The following is an 18,492-nucleotide window of genomic DNA, read 5'->3' as shown; positions in this document are numbered from 1 at the left end:
AAACCTGTGATCTTGGATATTTTTAAAACTTCTTTGCGAGAGGGAAAACTGAGGCTGAGTAGCCCAAGACCATCTAATAGTCAGTGATCTCAGCTGGGATTTGAACTTGGATTTTGCAAGTTGAGCATGTGACCTTTTACTTACTATATATATTTTAGAATAGACTGATTCCTCACTCACTATCAATCACTTTGAGAGAATGATTACTTGTTGAAAGTTAACTCAGAAAATAGCATTGCCAATGAGAGCAAGTAATAAATACAATCTGGCTGCCTCTTTAATTAATCAATGTATGGCTTAAGTTGTATACAGCCTTAAGTTTGGCTGTATAAGCCTTTTTGTGGCTTGTTTGTAGCCCCAATTCTTTCATTGTTTAGTATTTAGATTGGATTACAGAACTGTTTGTAAACCATTGAAAGCTTCTCTGCTTGAAGAGATGCAACAGTGGTTTTAATTATTTTTTGTTCCTGTCCCCAAAACAGGAAAAGAACATGATGCATATATGGAACTACTTCTTCTTTAAAAAAAAAAAATGAAATTGGTACATTTTTATGAGGCTTATTTGTTCTGCTTATCTGGTTGCAAAGTCACATTTTTGTAACCCACCTCCCAGTAGGATGTATTCAGGTTAAAGAAAGCTGGTGAAATTTCTAGGAACGGTAAGACACGATACATGCTTTAGTTTAAAATGAGAAGAGTTGTAGGTTTACTGAGGGCTATTTCACACAGGACATTTTCATGGCTTGCACCTAGGACAACCAGTATACAAAATCTTCTTCTGTGAATTCTGAGTGAGTTTTGCTCCCCACGCCCTCTGTGATATTGGGAAACAGCACTTGTTTCCCAATGGTGCGCAATAGTGGCAAAGTAGCCAGTTGCGCAATTGGTCACATGTGACATTGGCCCTATTCAGATGTAAAAAAGAAGGTGCATAGCTCAGTGGTAGAGCATCTGCAAAAGGTACCAGGTTCAGTCTCTAGCAGGTAGGACAATGAAGGTCCCCAGTCTTGAAACCTTGGAGAGTTGCTGTTGGTCAGCTACTGAGATTGATGGGCCCAGTGGTCTGACTTGGATAGGAATACCAGAAGATGTGTTCTACGACCTCAGACTGATACACTATGATAAAGGAGTATAACAGACTTGGGTACTTCAGGAGCATCCATACAAATCTTTGATAGATTTTGTCTAAACAAATGGACAACAAGTGTCTATGATTTCCTGGAATGTGCATGGCAAAAAAAGAAATGGAGGGTCTTTTTGCATGAACAGTTAATGGCACCCATTCTTACACCTGACTTAATAATGCTTCATTGTGTTCCTCAGGGATTATGTGAGGAGTGAGCTGGAGTCTGGCTATGAAGGGCCAATGTACTTAGAACCTCTTTCCATGAATCGTTTTATGACAGCCTTAATAGGTGAGTACACTCAAATTCGACATCTCCTGAGGGGCACCATGTTCTTTCTTGTACCATGAAAGCACATTTCACATAATCAAAATCACCCTCTTCAGCCATATTTATCTGCCTGTGTGTTGCCATTTATAGCAAACAAAATTAATAGTGATTGTGTAGCTTCACAGACCATAGCTGCAATTTTGGCTCCTTTTCTTCAGTTACTGGGTACTGCTTGTTCTGTGTCTTCTTTGGAATGGTCTGCTCGTTCAGTCCTGTTTTCTATTTGTGCCAACCTGTGATCTGGATTATGTGGATTAAGCAGTAAGGGGCCTGTAATATTTGGAGATTCCAGCTTTAGGGCAGAGAATTGCAGCTACACGTTTCTGTGAATTCTGTTTGCTTGTTTTCAAATATTACAGGCCCTTGGTAAGAAACCGTGGGGCCGTTTTGAGACAGGAATGGAAACTGATGTCGCTGTTAACCCCTATATAATGACACTAACACAAAACGCCACACCCACTATACTATATAAAAACGCTGCACTATATCAATAATTCTAATTATTTTTTTGTTTTTCCAGAGGACAGTCCTCTGCTTGGAGGCCTATCAGAGGATTGTCCTCTATTTGAAGGCATGTTTTGACTGGTTTATAGAGCAAGAACCATAAGGAAGAGCAGCAGGGGCCTTGAAATCTTTCCTCTCTTTTTAGATGACTTTTTTGTGATGTAGATGAGGACACCCTAACTAAACAATCAACATTAAAATAAACTGATACCTGAAATTTTAAGGGAAGAAGGAAATAAATAAATGCTGATTCATTGGTTGTTTTTTTAATTTTAGTTACAGACCAGGCTGTTCAAAAATAAGTTAGCATTGTACTCAAGACTGATTTTGGGTGTTTTGTGTCCATGGTGGCCTTGTGGCTTTGACCAGTTTTTTATTATTGGGACCTTCTTTCATAAGCAAAGCATGTTCCAGCCCTACAAAGGGATATTCATCTTCTGCTTTATGGTGATGTTACAGCTGGTCTGACAGGAAATCAGCTTGTCTTTTGGCAGTAACTTTTTTAAACAGCTCATTTGCCGAAACTACCAGTAATGCAGCCTTCAGCAAGAAATCCCACCTTTTTCAGTCTCTTTGCTATGGTGAATGTGTTGTGGTTTTTGAGAAAACAGAGATGGGAGGCCTGAAAGCTTTCTTTAGAGGTGTTTGTTCTAACGCAGGAATAAAAAGCTGCTGTTTCTGGCTAGGCTGGCTGCTTTCCCTTCTGATCTAATTTCGCAACACCCACTTATTTCTATCATCATTAAAAAAAAAAAGTCCCACCACTACCACCAGGGACTACTTGTAATCTTGAAAAGGATTGTCTCTTTCCTTACAAATATGCTTTCATTCAGTTTCCATTTTACAGTTAGCATGTTCTTTTCATGAGCACTCTGGAAAAGAAGCTCCTAATCCAAACTGTTTTCTTGGCATTTATTTTCAAGTCTCAAACTATATAGTTTTAATCTTCCAACAGTTCTGCTGGCTCAGGTTTTTTTTAATTTCCCAGTTTCCATTTCACCAGTAGCCAAACTGAGCCTCTCATTGAGGGTGGGAGGAGGGCAGTTATAAAATACAATTGACTGACTGTATTCAGCTAACTTTTAGTCAGAGTAGACCCATTCAGGTTAATTCATTACTTCGATACAACCTCTTGTGGGTAAGCTGAGAATCCTCTTGGGAATCCCTAGCCTTTCTCCCCAAATTGTTGTTCCTGGGGCTTTATGTGAAAAGTCCTGTTAGTTAAGCTTGTAGGACGGAAATCGTCCTCAATTGGGTATCCAGGAAAGACTGGGATCCTAAATTTCTGATGTTAAGTGACATTTCTGAACACTGCCCAGGTGTGCAGAGAAGTGAAAGTTTGGAAATACAAAAAATAAAGGGAGACAACCCCCCTCTGCAAAACATACTGACAAAGACTGAACCATAGCCCTTCTAGTTAGACTGGAGGATTTGCGCCATAAAGCATGTATCATCCCTTAACCCTAATTTCCTCCCCCAGCTATATGCTGTTTGGGGCTCTGATCTCCTTTAGAAACTAAGAGTGGTGGCGGAATAAATTAGAAGTGAAGAAAAAAACTGCTTCCTCCAGTCTTAATTAAGCCCACCTCCGGGACTCAATTTAAGCTGTAAAAGAGTTTTCACATCCTGAAGTATCTCAGAGTGGCAAGTGGTAACGAGTAAACAATACCACCAGCAGCCTAGTCTGTGCACTGTACCACTCAGGGATCCTGCTAACCGAAAGCTCAACCTCAACAGTCAGCACTATATAGGGCAAGTGTTGCCAACCACATTCGGGCCGGTTAAGCACATCTGCAAACAAGGGCACCACACACACACCACAACCTATTCTATTGGTTGCATTGCAACATAATCCTTCTTTCCACCCTAATTTCAGTCGTAAATGCCTCTGTGGGTGCATGTGTGGCTGCAGGTGCCACAATGGCAACCCCTGTTATAGGTCATTTGCATTATAGTGGTTGGTTGCTAAAGGTCAGGGCCTGGTGAGCAGGAGGTGGCTCTAGTTTAACCTTCTTATGCTGTTGTGCAATGCAGGAACTTCCTTCCCTTATCTGTCTGTCCATATATACACACATGCTCCCCGCACTCATGGCTCTCAGCTTTTTTTCCCTTAAATAGCAACATGCATAGGCATCTTGAACCTGCCTTGAGAGAATAGGAAGATTAGGTGGGGAGAGATATGGTCAGGAATTTGAGTTATGGCCACCATTCTGCATTAATGGTGTGCTTAAGCGCACAAAGCAGAACACCCTTCGCTATCAAATCAGTCTCTGCTCCCCTGGTTGTTCCCACAAAACTTCCACATGATAAGAATACTTTCAGTTAACCTAAAACTTGAGGTATCAGCTTATTTCCTTTGCCTCTTGTGAGAGACATTCAGATCAGAATATATGCCGCCCTTTGATCTGATTGTGCCTGCGTTTTTCTAATTCGTGTAATGATAAACAGACTGCAGTGGAAATTAGCCCTCAGCTATGATTAAGTCTCCAAGCATCATACTTCAGTGCAAGGGCTTAACAAGCAAAATGAATGGCTTCTGTTTCATAGCTGATGAACTAATTGCTCAAAAATCCCATTTTCCAGCATTCACACTAATGGGCCGGTGCACAAAAGTACTCTGCTGTTGGTGTGGTTGTTTTCTTTCTCTCTCCCTCTTTCCAGCCACATTGACTAAGCTAGCCCTGTCTCAAGAACACTGGGCTAATTTTAAAACTTCCCCATCTTGTGTGTCTTGGCATATGGGAAGGTTGCGAAGTTGCTTAAAATATTGATGTGTGTAATTAATTTTGACTGCAGGCTCGTGCTGTGGGTTCCACATTTCCCTCTGGAACAAGAAATTACCAGTTGCACCAGTGATTATGTAAAAGGAGATGGGCTTAACAAAATAAAATAAAAAAGTTAAACTGACAAACAGGATTGTCTAACTCTCTGCTGTGTCTCGAGGTGGTTGGGTGAGACTGGAGGTATCTGAGAGGGTGAAGACAGCTGACATACAGGCTTGTTCATACCAGCAACCAATTAGGGGGCACCACAACAATTCTGTAGAATTTAAAGATTGCCTTTGCTTTCCAATGCGCCTTCACTTTTTGTACCTATAATTGGAAAACTGCAAAGAGAAAATTATACAAAGTTAAGCAACAGGAGGAGAATTCGAGAAGGCGCTAAATTTTTGGGCATTTTATATGCTGCTTTAATTAGACTATTACTCAGATCACCTGCTCTTAGATTATTCACTCTCAAGCTCCGTTTTGTCATCTGTGTTGTGTGAATCATGTTCTGTATTCTCTTATAAATGAATGTGGAGCAACTTCAAGTAACCAAATATGTGTACGGTACTTCAGAAGTTCTGAACTATTCTCTTAGCTGCAGCCATGAGCAAAACTTTTCTTTAATATTCAGCCAGTCCTCATTAATGTCTGGAAATCAGCAAATGTCTTCTTTTTGTGAATGAAATTGGAGGACGTAGCTTTGGTTCTAACAGATACGTTATATGAATGACACTTTCTGACTCCCAGAAGGGAGGATCGCCCAGTCAGTGTGCACAAGAGGTACAAGTATAGGAAGTTGGGTGTTGTTGTGTCACTGATGACACTAGCTTTGACACAAAAGGATTTGCTGCCTTTAAAAGGCTTATTGTGTAACAGTTACAATGTGTTGCCGTGTTTGCGTGTGTATGTTTTGGGCCACAATAGAAAACGACGATTACTAAGTTAGAAACAGTGGAAAGTTCAAGCCATCTTAATAAGCACCTCCACAGATGGGACTTTTACTTTCACTTCTGTGAAACAACTTGTATATTACAGCCTGCATTTTAGAATATGAACTGTTACACACACACACACACACACACACACACACACACACACACAGTATCCAAATGGTATGCATCAGATTTGGATGAATTCAGAACTAAGGTGAGGTGCCTCAGAAGTGAAATGGGGTCTATATGAGGTGATAGGAGGCAAAGCCAGAACCCCTAAGGGGTTTTGTGGCACCTGGGTGATCCAGCTGTCAAAAAAAGAAAAAAAATACTACAGTCAAGCTTTTGCTAAAAGCATATTTGAAAGCTTACCATCTAAGGTGTAAAGCTACTTCTGACTGAGGGGGGGGGGTGTTTTCTGATGTGCAGAATATGGGTTTGAACTGAATTTTGTGGTTTGTGCATACCTCTGATAGTTTGAAAGCTAACCTCCTAGGCTCTGTTGGATGATTGGGAAGCAGTCTTCCTAAGATGAAGTGGCTTCTGGCTGCCACTTTTCAAAGCACAATCCTAGGCAAGGCCTACGTGTTATTAATTCTCCTTGAGCTCCATATGGTTGACTCCTGGGTATGTGGGCACAGGATTGCAGCCTGAGTCTATGTGTTATGTGCAGCAGTCACTCTTAACTGTGGGCATGAGGGCATCCTTCCATTTATGAAAGTTGAAAGCCTCATTATCTTATCAAGAGTTCCTAAGTATTCCCTCACGAGTCATGAGTAAGCTGCATCTTGGGAATATTAATATCTTTTGAGCAGCATTTCAGTGTTAAGTACCCTTACTCTGAGCTAAGTTATTGGGTGTGGAGAAACTTGCTTCATAAGTTACATTTTTTGTTTTATTCCTGCAGCGAAAGCCATTAAAATTGCACCCCTCCCTCTCATTATTAACTGCACATACCTTGTAATGACATACACAGCAGGGAAGCTATTTAGCTTTTTCAAACAGTACAAGTGTTAGACTGTGGTTCTAGGCACCCTGACCTCTGAGTAAGCTCCATTGACCTTGGTGCAACTTGGTTCTGAGTAACCATGCTTAAGTTTGCACTGTTAAGCACACACAGCCAGTCTGTAGATATAAATATAAAAATATACAGTCATACCTCGGGTTGAACGTGCTTCGGGATGAGCGTGTTCGAGTTGTGCTCTGCGGCAACCCGGAAGTAACAGAGCACGTTACTTCCGGGTTTCGCTGCTTGCGTATGCGCATACGCTCAAAATGATGTCATGCGCAGAAGTGCCAAAATGTGACCCACGCAGACACGGGTTACATTTGCTTCTAGATGCGAACGGGGCTCCCGTAATATGTAAGGCAGCCCTTCCAACCTCAGCCCTGAAGCCAAATGTGGCCCTCCAGGACACTCCAGCTGACCCCTGGGAACTTGCCCAGGCTACACACCCTTTTTAAGCCACACTTCCCATTGGTCGTGCTCCACACTTTTCTTGAGTGCTCTGGTGCATGTTTTTGAAGTGTGATAGCGCCGCTTGCTTGCTTGCTTGCTTGCAGTGGTGTGTGTGTAGAAACCTCTGACCGAATATAACCAAGAGTACAAAGGTAAGGATCACATCTGTTGGTCCACCCATACTTGTCTCTGACCCCACTCACCACTGCCATGTGGTCCCTGGGAGCTCACCCACGAGGGACTGTGGGCTTTGGACTGGCAAAGTTTGCTACCCTTGCTTTAAGCATACTGCCTAGGGCTATATTTTTTATATTTATATTTTTGCCACAGTCCTCCCATATTTTCACAAAACATGCAGCAACCACAATTTGGCTTCTGTTAAGAAGCAGCTTGACTAGCTGAGCTATGTTTCGTATGCAGCTTTTACATATTTAGATTTGGCAGTTACGCATAGTCCCAGTGCCGGATTTACGTATAAGCTAAACAAGCTATAGCTTTGGGTCCCACTCTCTTGGGGGCCCCAAAAAAAATGTAAAGGAAAAAAAACAACTGGATGTACATTTACAAAATATAAGATAAAAAACAAATAAAACCTACATACAGCAACAGTGTTTTGTGTTGTGTAGTTTGTGTAGTTACTCCAATGATATAAGTATTGGGCCCCGCCTGCTAGCCTGCTCCCTATAATATCACTCATTTGCTCATTTCTATATATAGGGTGCCTACAGGTTACATGGCAACTTGTGCAAATGGCTTTAGATCATAGCTGTCAACCTTCCCTTTTTTGGCGGGAAATTCCCTTATTCCAGTGCCGCTTCCTGCTGCTATCCCGGATTGTTAGATATCCCATAGACTGTCCCCAGGACAGGTGAGGCTGCTGATCCCTTATTTTCAAATCTGAAAGTTGACAGCTATGCTTTAGATACCTATTAGGTCCATAAATGACCACATAGCATATATTCAACACAAAAAACAGCAACAATTTGTTGTTGACAAAGGACAGCTGGACATATAAAGGGCCCCATTACCTTCAGTAGCTTAGGGCCTCAACAAACCTAAATCCGGCCCTGCAGAGTCCCCAGTGTGATCTTCCCCCTTTGCTGTCGATTTAGTCCATCATAGTTGCGTGAGGACAATGTATTTAATCAAAATAAGATGCGCCAGGCTGCGTTCTAGGCTATGGTGCTGCTTAATGAGGTTACTGGGGGAGGTGGGAGCCACTAATAAGATGCAGATTTTGTTGAAATGGAAAGGATGTCGCTATTCAGTGTTCTCTGTCACTTTCAGGTCAGCTTGTGGTATGCACCCTTTGCTCCTGTGTCATGAAAACCAAACAAATCTGGCTCTTCTCTGCTCACATGCTCCCTCTGCTGGCACGGCTTTGCCTGGTCCCTCTGGAAACTATTGTGATCATCAACAAATTTGCCATGATTTTCACCGGCTTGGAAGTTCTCTATTTTTTGGCATCCAATCTTCTGGTACCATACAATCTGGCCAAGTCTGCATATAGGGAACTTGTCCAGGTAAGACGTATGCATGTTGAAATAAAGTAACTGGTTTTATCATTAGGTCTTGCATACTTTTGTAATATGGTAGGTGCATATACATATGCAGACAAACAAACACACCTATATCCAGCATTTAGGTACTGGATGCAAGCCTGGGTTGCTTGTAGAATGTGATTGTGAGCCAATCCTAAAAACGGCTGTTTTTGAGTAATGCAAAGTGCAGTGCAGGTACCGATAACACAGAGGTCTCTTTTAGCCCTGTACATTGGAGGGTTTCATTGTTGAATGAGAGAAATGCTATCTATTTCAGTTTTGCCTTATCCCATGAATGAATAGAGGTCTCATTGCCCACAGCTCCCTTTCGCCCTTGCCACCTACACTGCTTTCTGCTATGCGAAACATTTTGACAGCAGTTCCAATATGAACCATTCTTGCTGTTTGTAAGCATTGCTTCCGCTTGTGTATGAGTGTTCATGAGGAATGAATCCTCTCGACCCAAAAATACTATGTATCCGTGAAGTTAATGAAACACTGAAATAGCTAATTACACTGCTGCAATCTCAAATGCAGCTGTAGAATTGAAGATGTATATAAATAACCATCAGCTTGTTAATTAACACGATGGTACGTTCTCTCTTTAACAGAGAACTTGCTATCTGATCTGTGTGTACATTCATCTGTGCGGTGATGGGAAGGAGGGGAAATGGGCAGGGGAAATTAGGGCTCCCCCAGGTGACAGTCTTACTGTTTGCAAGCTGCTTTGGGATTCGTTTGAAGGAAAAGCAGCATTGAAATATAATAAATCAAATCAATTTAGTCTTGCTTTGTGATCTACAGTCAGTGCCAAATTGCTGAAGGATAATTAATATTGATTAATGAAACATTAAATGCAAGAACCACTGGCACTGGAGGGTGGGGTGATGGCATCACTTAATTTTACATTTAAAATTGCATTTGCTGTTATGATGTGTCAGACATGTTAGTGGAGGGAACTTCAGTACCTCTGCCTGTGGCATCCATGATGTAATTGGCTGTGGCCCCACAACATCTGCTGGAAACTGGGGGCAAGCTGAATGAAAGAGAACCCTCACTTTTATCCTCACAACAGTCCTGTCACATACCGTATTTTTTGCTCCATAGGGCGCACCAAACCATAGGGTATACCTAGTTTTTAGGGTGGGGGAATCAAGAAAAAAAATCTTATTTCCCCCCCAGCCCCAAAGAGCAGCGTACAGACTGCGCACAACCTCTCCCGTCCGGAGGGGTTGTGCACGGCTATGGCACAAGTCAAGGCAGCCAGCGGGATCCATCCCGCTCGCTGTTTTGGCTTCCTCTTTGCTCGGGACTCCCCTGCTGGGAGAGGCTGCGCGGGGCTAAAGAAGCCATAGCCACGTGCAGCCTCTCCCTGCTGGAGGGGCTGCGCGCGGATATCCCTGGAGAGCGAGAGGAGTCGGTGCGCACCGACGCCTCTCACTCTCCAGGCTTCAGCGAAAGCAACGTGAAGCCTTTGGAGCGCAGAGAGAGTGCTCCCTCTGCTCTTCGGAGGCTTAGTGTTGCTATCGCTGAAGCCAAGGCGCCTGCATTCGCTCTATAGGACGCACACACATTTCCCCTCAATTTTTGGAGGGGAAAAAGTGTGTCCTATAGAGCGAAAAATACAGTAGTTTAGATGGATATACCTTATTTGAAACTTTATTCAAGGTGGATAACTGAAAAAGACATAGTAAAAATATAAAACAAATGCAACTTTTTTAAAAAACGTACTTGTATGTACATAGTTTAGATTGCCTTAGTTCTTATTCATTTGAAGGCATTAAAAATAAGCTGGCTTTCTAATGCAACCTGTGCAGGAAATCTTAATGCCTGGTAAGTACAGTGCCACACACTCTCAACATTTGCAGAAAGGTGTTTGTCCTTGACAAACAGTACTCATACCACTGTTTTGTTAATTCCCTGTGCAAATCTTGACATTTACTTGTTGAGAATATCTAAACAATCTGGAAGATACTTACTACCTTCTGTTTGGATCATAGAGATGCTAATAAATAAATAAAAGCCTGTGGTTAAGAATAACTGTGTGTAATGTAAGCTAGAGAGAATGGAGTGCTGTTTAAAAGAGGACAGAATTGTCACTAAGTTAATTTCCCCCCAAATTGCATCTCAGACAAACTGCCTGCAATCAGAGCATAATTATAGCTCTGAATTGGCTTTGTGTTAAGATTCCAATATAGTGTAATTTAGGGTTAGGGCATGACAACTTCTACAAAATAACATGCTGTAATCAGAATTGTATTTGTTCTGAAACAGGGAATATATATATTGCTCAAAACAAAAAACTGAGGCTTTATGCTTACAAGTAAAAAAAAGATCCAATGAACTCATCCAGCAAATGTTTGTCTGTCTGTCTAATATATATTCCAGGCTAGAACTCGTCTTGTTTAATCTTGACCAGAGTTGGCTTAACTGTATTTTGCTTACTTTGTATTCCAGTTGCTCTCACTGATCTGATTGGTTGCCTTTTCTCAGCTTGAATTAATTCAGTGTAAATCAATATTTTGCTCATATGTCTCCTTATGAGACTTGGAGGTGACATTGTTATCAATAGTTTTTTTTTATGCCAGAAGAGGCAGGGCAAATCCAGGAGAAGGATTTAAAACACAGAAATACTGCTTTGCAGCCATATCTCCAGAGCCCTACAGTTCTTGAAAGCACACGGGTGAAGAATATAGGCAAAACTGGTTGCATATCCTGTCCCCACCTCCAGCTGCAATTAGAGTTTCTGGGCATTCTGTCTAGTGAACCTACCTCTGTTGTTTCCAGTTGCTCATGGCAGTGTATCCTTATCTATCTCCCCCATTAGGGAAACACCTTGTTGAAAGTTGAAAATGCCATATGAGGGGTAGCCAGTGTGGCGTCCTCCTTATGTTGTTGGGACTCCAACTCCCACAATCTCAGCAAGCATAGTCACCTTGGCAAAAGCTTCCATTGCAGAAGTAACAGTTGAATCAGCTAAGTACATGTTTGCTGCTCAGCAGTGGCTAAAGAGCACAAAATTTAGGAACAGCCATTGAGAAGCTACATTTTGATATTCTGGTACTTCCATTGTTATCCGTAAAGTAGTTCTTAACCATAAATAAGTGCAACAGCTGAACCTTCAGAAAAGCCAAGCAGACTGTTGTGCACATTGCCATAGCTGAACTTCAAGCACAGAAGTTTTGTGCAGAGCTTCTTGCCTCCGTTTTACTTAAGTCATTTCAGATAGCATTTTGATCTTGCCATAATTGCTTTCCCATCCCATATTGTTCCACACACCCAACCACTACTGATCCTACTCTTAGAGCATGATTAGATTCAAAGCCTTCCATCGATGCAGAACTGAGTGTATTATATTTATTTATTTATTCATTCATTCATTCCCCGCCCATCTGGCTGAATTTCCCCAGCCACTCTGGGCGGCTCCCAATCGAGTGTTAAAAACAGTACAGCATTAAATATTAAAAACTTACCTAAACAGGGCTGCCTTCAGATGTCTTTTAAAAATAGGATAGCTATAGGATAGCTGCTTATTTCCTTGACACCTGATGGGAGGGCGTTCCACAGAGCAAGCACCACTACTGAGAAGGCCCTTTGTCTGGTTCCCTGTAACCTCACTTCTCGCAATGAGGGAACCGCTAGAAGGCCCTCGGCGCTGGATCTCAGTGTCCAGGCTGAACGATGGGGGTGGAGATGCTCCTTCAGGTATACAGGACCGAGGCCGTTTATTATCATCATCATCTCAGTAAAGTGCCAAGAAACAAAGATGTGCCTTAATTATCAAAATGAATGCCACATGCTAGTTTAGGAACCAGAGATTGCAACTGAAAAATGATTTTCATTTTTTTTATTAAAAAAAAGGTAAAAGTGGTGGCTCAGATTTGACACCTGTGATTTGTCAACAGGAATGTGGCAAAAATAGTTGGCAGAATGTCTGATTGGTTGTGACAGTAAATGTGAATAACTGTGCCGTCACTCATTATTTACATCCAGTGGTCCCCATTTTCTCCTTCTGATATTTAGATTTTGGGGAGGCAACGGAAATCATTAAAAATCTTCTCTTCTTTTAACTTGTCCAGGTGGTTGAAGTGTATGGCCTCCTGGCCCTGGGGATGTCCCTGTGGAACCAGCTGGTGGTCCCTGTCCTCTTCATGGTCTTCTGGCTGGTACTGTTTGCTCTTCAGATTTACTCCTACTTCAGCACACGGGATCAACCTGCCTCTAGGGAGAGGCTACTCTTTCTTTTTCTAACCAGGTAATTAACAAAAAATCTGTAGTGGGATGTTGCTAATCTGTGCTGTGTAAAGCAGCATGGCTGGCTAGAACGTTATACTCTAAAATGTATGGAGGACACCAGGGTGGCAAAAGCTGTATGCACCTGTTGGCATATACACCATCATAGAAGTTTCTACACATGTGACAGGGCTCACCTCACAAGCAATGAAACCTGCACCACAGATCGTTTGCACATACATGCATATGCCTGCAATCCTTCCCACCTTATTTTTTAAAGGAAGAATTACAGAAATTGGGAGTTCCTGTTTCTGCTAAACTTCCTTGCCCCACCCCTCAGTAAATGATTTCCAGGAGGAAATCTAAGAGAAGGCTTCTTTGGCAGGTTTAGCAGCCAAAATGATCAAAAGTGGTTGGCACTCTACCCCAAGGAAAGGATCTGTTGCACTGTGCTTTGTGGAGTCATTGTAGCCTTTGTCTCTTGGGGCCTATTGCAGTCTTGCATGTTCCAGGAAGAAGAAGAAGTTGGGTTTCATTGATAACCAGAAATAACTATAAACGGTTTAATGGGATTGCAGAGTAACACATCAGAATGGACCCAAACCCTCATGCAGCAACTTAATTTCTAATTTTACAATCATATTAGGCTTGTATTGTGCAGACATCCTTGGGCTAATGCAGATTGACACTGGAAATCGTGTCAACCCTTGTCAACTACTAATGGAAACCTTGTATATGTACCCTTCAGTGTTGTTGCCCCACCACAACTGGTTTCTTGTGTCTGATATTTTGGCTAAATGGGAATTGATGTATTAATGCATTGGTTTAACCTTGCATCTAACTGGACTCTTTTGGATCGAAATATCAATGAGCAAACTAAAAGTATTAATTTCTATTCGTCAATGAACGACTTGTTATCAAAATATAAGCGGACTGGACCCCCTGCCTCAATGGTGCTATCTTGTAATACACATCTCCAGTAATATCTCCAAAAGTTGACTATTGCTGCCTGATACGTATGTACATTTAAGACCCATTCTGAGTAGAAATGCTTTAGGATTTCACTGCTATGCTAGATGTGCAGCTCCAGCATTAGTATTTATAGAATATGGCAATGGACTGATTCATATTGATATTCCCCTGCTTACCCCATCTCCATTCCCATCCTATTCTTACTCTGTTGTTCTCCTTGTGTCTGTTTTAGCCGCATCAGGGACCACTCAAACCTCTTCTGTGTATCTATGCACAAAGATCTAATTCAGCTGTATTTTCTCCTTCCTAGTATTGCAGAATGCTGCAGCACTCCCTATTCCCTCCTGGGTTTGGTGTTTACAGTCTCCTTCGTGGCACTTGGAGTCCTAACCCTCTGCAAGTTTTACCTGCAAGGCTACCGAGCATTCATGAACGACCCAGCTATGAACAGGTAAGTGCACAGCAGAGGATGCTTAAACCTTTGACAACTTAGGCTGTGTTTAGTTAGGCTGAGCACAGCATAGTGTAATCTTTCTAAATCCCGCTCGCCACAAAAATAGCTTACTATATTGCTCAGGTCCTACTGTTACTGGATTTGACACTGAAATATAGGCTATCTTGTACCTTTCCCCCTAAGAAACATGCTGCTTAGCTCCTTTGCAGTGCATTCCAAGGGGATTGCAACTTGCTCAAGTTTTATGTACACGATCACAGCTTTATGTGCTTGGCTGAATTTTTTTTGGCGGGGGGAGGCAGAAGAGCAGGGGGCCATTGGAGATCTAGCAAGAGCCTCCATAGCTGACACAGGCACTTCCCAGAGCCCAGTAAGCAAAGCAGAGAGCTTTAAAAGTTCTTTTGCACATCTGATGGTAATTTTTCTCCTAAGCTTTTATTGCATTATCAGTTTGCCTCACTTTTGCCTTTTATATTTTTTGCTCCCTGCCAGAACACCCCAACCTGAAAGGGGGAAAAATCCTCTTCAAGCTCCTCCCCCAGAGCTTTGTTTTAACACAGGGGTGTAGGACTTGTGGCACGTCAACTTCAACTAACAACCATTACGCCAGAGCTGGTGTAAATTGCACTCCAGCAACATCTGGAGGGCCACAGGTTCCCCATCCCTCCTTCAACAATTCTTCTTACTTCAGCCTGCAGTTCCCTTGTAATGTTTTAATGAATGTACACCTGAATTTGCTCGCCATCTTGATGAGTAGCCCTAGTCAGTTGCCCTTGGCTCTCACGTCCCTGGTTTTAGATTGTAGGCTTCTCAGAGTTGCATCTGGTGTTCCATAGCTCCCAAAAGCACCAGGCATATTGTGATATCATTTTGTGATACGTAATAACCTGTGTTCTCCTCCCTCCCTTCATACCACAGTTTCCTTCCTTTCTCTTCTGTGTGCCAACCAAAGTAATTTTGTTTCATCCTGAAAGCCTGTTTAAATTACAAGGAGAGACAGCTGAAAATAGCTTCCTTTCTCCCAACAATGGCTTGGCATAAAAATAGGAATTGATAAACATTAGTGGTACAAAATTTCTAGAATGCTGAAATCTTACATTGTTACATAAGCATATATATTGTACTCAAAAATGAGCCAAGGATCAAAGAGATCAGAAGTGATCCATGATCATTTCAGGTGAAGACAAGATGTCGAAAAACATTCTCTGGTACCTATATTGTATTTTACAGGATATGTGCAGTTGTATTAAGTCTCACAGCTCTGTAATGTAGGGCCCATGTGATCATTATTAATTTATATTAATTGCTAGTGATTAAATTTGTCAGCTGCCCTTCACTGTAAGGTCTCAGGGTTGGTCACATCTAGAAGAAAAATACAAGGCACCAAGAAAGATTAAAAACAACCCTGTCCCCAAATACAAGAGCGTTCTCTGTAACCCTATCGGACATGCAATTGTATTTATATGCATTTTTATTGTTGAAATTCTTATTGTTAAATCATTTCAGGATGTTTTATGGGAAGCGATTCATAAATTAGATAAATGAATAATATTATACGTATCAACTAAATAGTTTAGCTATCAAAGGCCAAAAGAAAAGTGACTGCCTTAAGTTGTAGAGAAGACGGTGCCTGACACACCTCTCCTGAAAGGGAGTTCTACAGTTTGGGGGCCATCACAGAGAAGGCTCTACCATGGGCCACCACACACATACCTCACACCAGCCATTTTATGGATGGTGACTTGCCTAAGTCTGTCGAGTGAGCAGAGATTTGAATTCCAAGACCAATGCACTGTATTGGGGATTTGCAGCTGACAGCCAATGTCTCGAAAAAGGATCAGATGAAAAGGCAACAAAAACCCACAGCATAGTTCTATGTTACGTTGTACAATTCTAAAATTGTGCCCAGTTCATGAATACTCCAAATGTTATGCTTGTTCCCCCCCCCTTTTTTTCCCTTTTATGTGATGAAGAGGGATGACGGAAGGAGTCACACTTTTGATTCTGGCTGTGCAGACTGGCTTGATTGAATTGCAAGTTGTTCACCGGGCCTTCCTGCTCAGTATTATTCTGTTCATTGTGGTTGCGTCCATCCTGCAGTCCATGCTTGAGATAGCAGATCCCATTGTCTTAGCTCTGGGAGCTTCAAGAGACAAGTAAGCCATGCATTTTCTAGTGGTGTCTATTGATTCTTGCTTTGCAAGTAAATCTAGTATATATGTGGGATTTTGGACTATGGGCTTGTTAGTTTAGGCACCAAACTATGGCTTCAGAATATGAGAATGAGCATTCAAGGGTCATCAGGCTCACTTACTCCTTCCTTCATGCATGATGATTGAATCATAGAATCATAGAGTTGGAAGAGACCACAAGGGCCATCGAGTCCAACCCCCTGCCAAGCAGGAAACACCATCAGAGCACTCCTGACATATGGTTGTCAAGCCTCTGCTTAAAGACCTCCAAAGAAGGAGACTCCACCACACTCCTTGGCAGCAAATTCCACTGTCGAACAGCTCTTACTGTCAGGAAGTTCTTCCTAATGTTTAGGTGGAATCTTCTTTCTTGTAGTTTGGAACCATTGCTCCGTGTCCGCTTCTCTGGAGCAGCAGAAAACAACCTTTCTCCCTCCTCTATGTGACATCCTTTTATATATTTGAACATGGCTATCATATCACCCCTTAACCTCCTCTTCTCCAGGCTAAACATGCCCAGCTCCCTTAGCCGTTCCTCATAAGGCATCGTTTCCAGGCCTTTGACCATTTTGGTTGCCCTCCTCTGGACATGTTCCAGTTTGTCAGTGTCCTTCTTGAACTGTGGTGCCCAGAACTGGACACAGTACTCCAGGTGAGGTCTGACCAGAGCAGAATACAGTGGCACTATTACTTCCCTTGATCTAGATGCTATACTCCTATTGATGCAGCCCAGAATTGCATTGGCTTTTTTAGCTGCCGCGTCACACTGTTGGCTCATGTCAAGTTTGTGGTCAACCAAGACTCCTAGATCCTTTTCACATGTACTGCTCTCAAGCCAGGTGTCACCCATCATTTGTGCTTCTCATTTTTTTTTGCCCAAGTGCAGTACTTTACATTTCTCCCTGTTAAAATTCATCTTGTTTGTTTTGGCCCAGTTCTCTAATCTGTCAAGGTCGTTTTGAAGTGTGATCCTGTCCTCTGGGGTGTTAGCCACCCCTCCCAGTTTGGTGGTTGCTTTGCTGGTTGAGGCAAACTCCTGCTTGCCATTTCCTTTGAACTGATCAACTATGGGGCTTACGATCCTGGTTGGCAGAGCATGCACAAACCATAGTTTGTCAGTGTGGGCAAAACAGCAAGCAGAGGTTTGCCTCAAACTTGGGGATACAGGAGCAAACCACTGCACAATGCAAGGGAGAAGGAAGCACCTGATCCCAAGGCTCATTGACATCTTAGTCTCTGTTTCATTTGAACCAGCCCTGTGTGTCTGGAAGGCTTAGATCCTTAGCAGCTGAAAAGAAGTGGGATACAGGTGTTCAGTCCTGTTCAGTCCTCTCTGCTCTCTCTGGTGCTATTTATAATGTATGAGAGTAGTTCTCAGTTTTAGTAGTCACCGTATTTTAATGCAGATATAAAGTACTAAAATAGTGTCATGAGGATTAACAGCTCTTCTGCTAAATGTCTACCTAAGTTTATTTTTGTGTGTGTATGTTCTTATGTAGATGTTTTGAATAGTATATTGAGTTATCACAGAAAAAGGAGCAGCATGGCAGGAGGTGCAAAGGGTGGGATTTGGAGTATGGAACCAAGTCGACCAATAACAACCGAATGAATACATAGCAGAAAGTGAGCACAGCAACTGAGGACCATAAATCAGAGGAGTGGGGAGAGAAAACCTTAAATGCGTAAGGGTTAGAAACCTGAAGTTGATTTACTAGAACAGCAAGAATTTGGGACTAAAATTGCTTTAGTGTTGAATCTTACCTGTGACCTAATGCATAATATTTGAGGGGTTTTTTTCAAAAAAAAATGTCCTGGTTAGAAGCTCTGGCTTTTTGTACCTTGCCACCGTTCCCTGTAGCTTTGTCTTCCTCTCTTCTGTGTAGCCTGAAAGCGTGGTAAATAAGAGAAGGCTTATTTATATCCACTGTGTCTGTTTGTTTTGCTTAGAGGTTACTTGTGGCCAGCACAGGTTGTTGGAGCATG

At 42.2% G+C, this 18,492-nt stretch overlaps 1 protein-coding gene across 3 annotated transcripts in view; it reads left to right on the top strand.

Moving 5' to 3' along the window:
- Positions 1 to 18,492, top strand: part of RNF145 (ring finger protein 145) — a 59,631-nt gene that overhangs the window by 35,058 nt on the left and 6,081 nt on the right. For all 3 annotated transcript variants that reach the window (XM_053377140.1, XM_053377139.1, XM_053377137.1), the window contains exons 4-8: positions 1,324 to 1,415; positions 8,405 to 8,640; positions 12,738 to 12,913; positions 14,174 to 14,314; positions 16,291 to 16,473. In XM_053377140.1, the coding sequence (XP_053233115.1) occupies positions 1,324 to 1,415; positions 8,405 to 8,640; positions 12,738 to 12,913; positions 14,174 to 14,314; positions 16,291 to 16,473 (828 nt within the window). The remainder of the gene's footprint in view (positions 1 to 1,323; positions 1,416 to 8,404; positions 8,641 to 12,737; positions 12,914 to 14,173; positions 14,315 to 16,290; positions 16,474 to 18,492) is intronic.

The sequence above is a fragment of the Podarcis raffonei genome, chromosome 2 (assembly GCF_027172205.1).
Source record: "Podarcis raffonei isolate rPodRaf1 chromosome 2, rPodRaf1.pri, whole genome shotgun sequence".
Classification (NCBI taxonomy): domain Eukaryota; kingdom Metazoa; phylum Chordata; class Lepidosauria; order Squamata; family Lacertidae; genus Podarcis; species Podarcis raffonei.
The sequence above is the reverse complement of the archived record's forward strand: the minus strand, read 5'-3'. Positions and strand labels throughout refer to the sequence as shown.